Source organism: Benincasa hispida, chromosome 1 (genome assembly GCF_027475165.1).
Source record: "Benincasa hispida cultivar pf3 chromosome 1, pf3_genome.v1.1, whole genome shotgun sequence".
NCBI classification, from domain to species: Eukaryota; Viridiplantae; Streptophyta; class Magnoliopsida; order Cucurbitales; family Cucurbitaceae; genus Benincasa; species Benincasa hispida.
In genome coordinates, this window is record NC_143478.1 from 87,048,757 (window position 1) to 87,055,113 (window position 6,357).

At 37.2% G+C, this 6,357-nt stretch overlaps 1 protein-coding gene across 3 annotated transcripts; it reads right to left on the reverse strand.

Moving 5' to 3' along the window:
• Positions 1–1,897: 1,897 nt before the first annotated feature.
• On the reverse strand, positions 1,898–5,963 carry LOC120086113 (transcription factor GTE3, chloroplastic-like). Of its 3 annotated transcripts, none has more exons than XM_039042589.2 (5): positions 5,568–5,963; positions 3,901–5,457; positions 3,758–3,806; positions 3,318–3,391; positions 1,898–2,266 (listed from the first exon to the last, which is right to left on the reverse strand). In XM_039042589.2, exons 2-4 carry the CDS (start codon positions 5,446–5,448, stop codon positions 3,333–3,335), a joined length of 1,656 nt encoding a protein of 551 aa, XP_038898517.2. In that variant the 5' UTR covers positions 5,449–5,457; positions 5,568–5,963; the 3' UTR covers positions 1,898–2,266; positions 3,318–3,332. The 3 variants fall into 3 exon arrangements, with proteins under 3 accessions (XP_038898517.2, XP_038898508.2, XP_038898500.2); XM_039042580.2 differs by having other exon boundaries at positions 3,901–5,476; positions 5,568–5,932; XM_039042572.2 differs by having other exon boundaries at positions 3,901–5,490; positions 5,568–5,914.
• Between the last annotated feature and the right edge of the window lie 394 nt (positions 5,964–6,357).

The following is a 6,357-nucleotide window of genomic DNA, read 5'->3' on the forward strand; positions in this document are numbered from 1 at the left end:
CCTTGTCACCAGTTTCAAATTCCAGATCTTTACGCCTAACATCGACGAAACTTTTCTGTCTGCTCTGAGCTATTTTCATACGTGCTCTGATCTTCTGTATTGCCTCATTCGTGGTCTGCACTAACTCAAGTCCTAGCAACTTCCGTTCACCAACCTCATCCCAACACACAGGAGACCTGCAACCCTTCCCACTCAAATGGTGGCATGCCAATGGTAGCCTGATAACTATTATTATACACAAACTCCATCAAATGCAAGTGAGAGTCCTAACTTTCTGAAAGCTCTAATGCATAAGTGTTCAACATATCCTCCAATGTCTGATTCAAACATTCTGTTTAACTATCAGTCTATGGGTGAAAAGCTATACTAAAAGCTAGCCAAGTACCCAACACTGACTGAAGACTCTTCAAAAAACTAGATGTAAAACGAGGGTCTTTGCCAGACACAATAGATACTGGTGTTCCATGCAGCCTCACCACCTCTTTCATGTATAACTGTGTGCCCACTTATTCACCGAAAAGTAGACTTTCTTGGAATAAAATGCACTAACTAATTAAGCCTGTCTACTACAACCCAGATAACTATAAAGTCCTTTGCTGTTTGTGGCAACCCCACGCTGAAATCCATAGAGAAAAGAAGCAATTGATCAACGAAGAAGAAGAACAAGTAGACGATGTCGATCAACAAAGAAGAAGAAGAAGCTGAAGACCATGAATTCGCGTTAAGACAATGACCGACCACCTTTCCTTCATTTACTCTTGACTTGACAGAAGCTATGAAACCATCCATAGGGGAGGGGTGACTAAGCTCGCAAATTGAATGGTTAAAAATCCAACTCTGTCGTTTGTGCAGGCCCCCATCAATTCCTTTGAGTTTCGGTCTTGCGACCGTACTCCCTAGGCAGAGTGTCTCATGCATTAGCTGGGCCTCTGATCCGCATAGACCTACATCAACAGGTAATCCCGCATCTAAGGTCTTCTGGTCTCTGGTAAACCTTAGGGAAGTTAGACCTTCTCCAAGATGTAAAAGTGGAACTACTAATGGGAAGCTATTGAGTCGCGATATTCAACTATAGCAACTCTCCTCTCTGGGCCTATTATTTGCCTTGAAAAATCTGTAGCAAAAGGCGATCGAGATCGAAGTTTTTCAAATTATCTTAGAATGAGCAAAACACCATTGAGAGAAAAAGATGTCAAGCGAGGAATGCGAAAGAGAGATGTGAATGATGAAGGAGGTGGATAGATGGTCAAATCCAAGCTTCATTCGACGTGGAGTCCCTTCTCCTCAATCCTGTATTGATCCACAACCATTCTTGGATATTTTATAAAAAATTTAAAGATCTTCGTGTGCTAAAATATTTTTTGCTATTTCTATAAATAATTTGCAAATTTTGCCATCTATATAAATTTCTCTTTACTTATTCCAAAAAGGAAAAAGCTTTTTGTTAAGTTTAATTTATTTATGTTTATATACAACTGATCATCCCAAAAATAACGCTTTTGGATGAGCTTGAGTAAGCAAATGAAAAAAAGAGCTAAATGATTTCAAATTTAGAATTTCAAGAACTATATAGACATAAATACATATAACTTTAAATTATTTCAAATTTAAAAATTTTAAAAAAAAAAAATTGAGAGCATGGGGATAAAAAATTAGAAAAAAAATTTAGAAGTTCAAATTGAAATTGTTAAATACCATGGCATATAAATGAAAATAAATGTTATCTATGTCTAAGCCTTCGTTATGTTTCAGGACAAGAAAACTTTAGTGGAGGTTGCAACGATGTTGACATGTAAGACATGTAAGACAAAAGACGTATCGTTCTAAATCTTATACAGTAATTAGTTTGTACTTAATTAGAAATTTAAATCTTCATACTCTTAAATATACTAAGAAATGTCAAAAGAGGGAGTAGATGCTTTAATTTTAATATATACAAATGTTGTTGCAACATAAAATGTTACAACTTACAAGGATGTAAATAAGTTCGGACCAAAGAACATGGAAAGATCAATCCTAGAATGTGAAAAGTGAATTAATTGACTTATGCCTTATGCCAGCTTCTAGATTTTTATTTTACAAAAATATGGAGTTACAAATTGTCAAAAGAAGAAATGGGGGAAATGGCTATTTAATTAAATGCAAAGGAAACCATGAATGAGATTTCTGAATCCATCATCTAAAATTATCAAAGACTACTTTGATCTCTTCCCTCTCTATCTGCTTTGGATGTGAGATTGCTCTTAAGCCACCAAATTATTCCATCCTGTTGCAGATAAAGGAGCTCATCAATTTCAGATTTCACACATAGTTTCATCTTCATAAGAAAAAGCTTCGATTCCAACATGACTTGTTACTCTTTTGATAATTGCAAGCCTCGATCGGAAATAAGTAAATTACAACAAAACCTAAATGGCATTAAATTACCAAACAAAAAAAAAAAAACACTTAGACTTCGCTACTTATTTCAAAAGTTGCAATATTACCCTAGTAGTAGATATTTGTTAGATTGTTAGAAGATGAAACCTCGAACATTGTAGCAGTGAGCTGGAATGGAAATTGGGAGTTGGGACAACAACACCATATACCCATTCAACTCTCAATTGAAGCATTTAGAAAAGACAAGGCTACATTATAGCTTTTGAAGACTAGGAATACTTTTAAAACAAAAGAGTAAAGTTCAAGAATATTTTTGGTAACTGTAGCCTAAAAAAGATTGCTGAGTAAAGGTTTAGAGGTTCTTTAAGCAAAGGTACAAGACACGTATCATGGTGAAGAAAGGAAGTGCAGTAAAATAATGATGATCATGAATAATGGAATTTGATATCACGGCACACCATCTTGGTGTAGAATGCAAGCAAGGACACAACCTTTAGGTTAGAGGTCTAGGAGGAAACATCTTCAAATAAAATGGCAAGAAGATCAAAATATATGATTATTCACAGAGGATTATTTAATGATAATGGGTTAGATAAAGGGACCATGCACCGTAGATGCTGGAAGATAATAGAACAATAAGAATCGTTAAGTGAGCATCGCGAATCCAAACTGGAAAAAGATGATAATGCCCCAGAAAACAACTACCAACTTTCCAGACATTTTCAGTCTTCTCAGTTTGCAAGTCGTTAAATATAGGAAAGAGTAAAGAGTACCACAAAAACTCCCCATATCTATCACACCAACCAGTAGTCAAGTTCTAACCTTGTTGATTCAGCCAAAAATCACACATTAGAAAATATCTTTTATATGTGAAACTTCCAAGCCAACAAGAATATGAAGCGAGCTACTGCGTTCAGTACTAGACTTTGAGTTCTTACCTTACTTTAGTCAATTCAACCTGAGGGGGACTGATTTCCATCCCCACATGTCGAGGAACTATCATTTTCAGAGTCTGTACAACAAAGAAGCAAATGGATGAAGTTTTAGAAAATACTGCACAGATTATACAATCATTTAGCTTTACAAGTTACTGCTAGAACCACTAATTGATTCACATGCACAGAAAATTGGTAATTTGGTATGAACCTTGAAATTATATATTCTACGAAGCATTCGTCAACAGGGTGCAGACAGGTTGCCAACAACTTTATGGTAAATCAGACACTAACCTAGTATCGAGTGGTTGTTTCCATGGTAGAGACATGTTGCTTTGTTATGCTTTATTTTATATTATTCCTTTCCTATGTTACCTAAAGTTAAGTTATTCTTAGACTGAAAAGCATTATCGAAACATTACAAAAAAATTTAATAACTTTACCTGCAATGCCACCTACAGGTTTTCCTCCAGTATTAGCCATTGCTAGATCCTGCATCATTACAATATGGCGTATGTTTCACCCTGCTGACCATTTTTTATAAGAAAGAAAGTTGGAACTGTAACTAATTTATTGCACATCTTACAGTATCATTGGTCGAGTAGTGAGACAATTTTTCTCCTGATTGAAGATTGGCGTCAGCTTTTCTCTTATTCTTGGTCAAACCTTTTTTGTAATTTGCCACAAACCTCTCAAGTTCCCAAAGGGTTTCAGAATCTACACTGCCAATATCCAACTCAATTTCATCGTCGTTTTGGAAGAGTCCCTGGTTTCTTTTCTTGATAATCTTGACAACATAATTCAGCTTATCTGATGGTAAATCCTGAAGGTCAATGCTCAGTTTCTGTTTTTCTTCATAAGTCATATCTCTGATTTCATGATTCTTTGCTTTTGGTTTCTTCTTATCACGAGGAGCAACATCTGTGGGGGTCTGTTTGGGATTGGGGGTTTTTGTTACTGAATCCGATTTACCTAAAATCCCCCTATTTGAAGGCACAGGTTTTGTCGTAGAATCCGATCTACTGAAAGTTCTCGATTCCATTGGAGGAGTGGCAAGAGCTGGAGATTTCCTAGAGGTGGGTGTACGTAAAACTGAACCATCATCCATCTGAAATCCCTTACCAACATATTGTTTGCCTTCAATTATCTTCCATTTCTCTTCGAATATCTTAGACAACTGCTCTGCCATTATATGAACATCCTCCCCTTTTGGATTATATGTAATGGCATTGCTAAATGTTAGTCTCACATCCTCAGCAAACTCTCTTGGTGACTTGTACCAATTCTTATTTAATCTCATCTTTATGGTACCCAAATCCATTGGCTTCGTTATGATCTTATGATAATCATGAAGCCCCAAACGCTTCGCATCAACAGGCACATTAAATACCCAACCAAATTGATGTTTCATCAATCTTTCCAGCAAAATACTACAGCTTTTAAGCACTGGACCAATCTTACCTCCATTCAAATTACAGTCCGACATCGGGAACTCCTTTGGAGAAGTATAGTTTGAATTTTTATGGTTGCTCATCTCTTTCTCTGCAAACTCTCCAAAATTTTCTGCAACCGAAACACATCGAACAAGCCTCGAAGTAGGCACATCCGCAGAACCCACCTCGGAATTAACCTTCATTGTACTGCCAGTACCGACCCTGTCTACCAAATTATTAGCTGAAAACTGTGACTGACTCTGTCCAACATCGGCACCATAACCACTAAGCTGCAGCTCCTGAGTTTCAAACTTCTTCACGAGGCTCCTAACCTGATCAAGCTCACCCTTCAGCTTCGTTGTAAGCTCTTTAATCCCAGACCTCGATCTGGAATTCAAACTAATCCTAACGCGATTCTCAAACCTCGTATATCCTGGCACGTCTTCGGCATTAACCGGTTCAATGCAGCGATTTTGACCCGAAGAATCCCTAGACGCGACTAAAGCATCGACGGGATCATGAGAAGGAGAAAACGGATTACCACCGCCATTGGTGGCCGCGACAGGAGTCTGAACGGAATTTCGAGCTACGTGTTTAGCAAGTTTACTCTCTTTCTGTTGCTTTCCGGCACTAAACTTGTCACTATCCGTCCTTCTGGGATTCCCTCCCGCATCACCACGACCTTGCAGCACTGAAGCCATTCATGTAATCTGCCACGATAATAAAACCCTAGAATTTCTCGACTGTCAAAAAGAGAAGAAAATTGAATGGCAATAGAACCAGGGGTATAGAAAAATCCATAAAAATCATGATTGCTTACAAGTTTAAAGCACGATCGATGCAGCTGGAGGATGTAGAATCGAAAACCAAACAATAGAAAAACTAGGGTTTAAGCTTGACGATCATAGTAAAGGAAAAAAGAAATAGGGATTCGTTCGAATATGCAAAGAAATTCAAGAAATCGTAAGAGTGGATTAAAGATGAATTCGAAAAGTTGATGAATGGATTGACGAAGCTCATCGTTTAGCTCGTTACTTCCTACTTCGGACTTCCATTGTTCACTGTGAAACGCAGAAGTGGTGGCCGAGACCGACTTACACGCGCGGAGATCGCGAGTGGCCTTCCCACTACGTCTTCTTTAATTTTTTTTTTTTTAAGGAAATAATAAATACAAAATTTACTTCTAAACTTCTCGGAAAATTTCACAAAATAACTCAAAATCCAAAATATTTTCTACCAATAACATTTTTCTAAAAAATTTTCTACCATTAACCTTTTCTCCATGCAAAATTCCAAAATTATCCCTAGTTTTTAAAAAGCCTTCAGACCGTTTAGTGAACACGCGCACAACGATAGGGTCTCCCTTCATTTCGTTCATTTCCTGATCGTTGAGAGAATACTAAGCGAACGTTTAGAGAATATTAAGCGAGCATTTAGATATTACTAAGCGATCGGATAGAGATTACTAAGTGATCGTATAGAGAATACTAAGCGATCGTTTAGCTAACTGTTACGCGTTCGTTTAGACATCTGTTATACGATCGTTTAACTAACTGTTAACGATCGTTTAGTTTTTGTTGTACGGTCATTTAGATATCTATTATGCGATC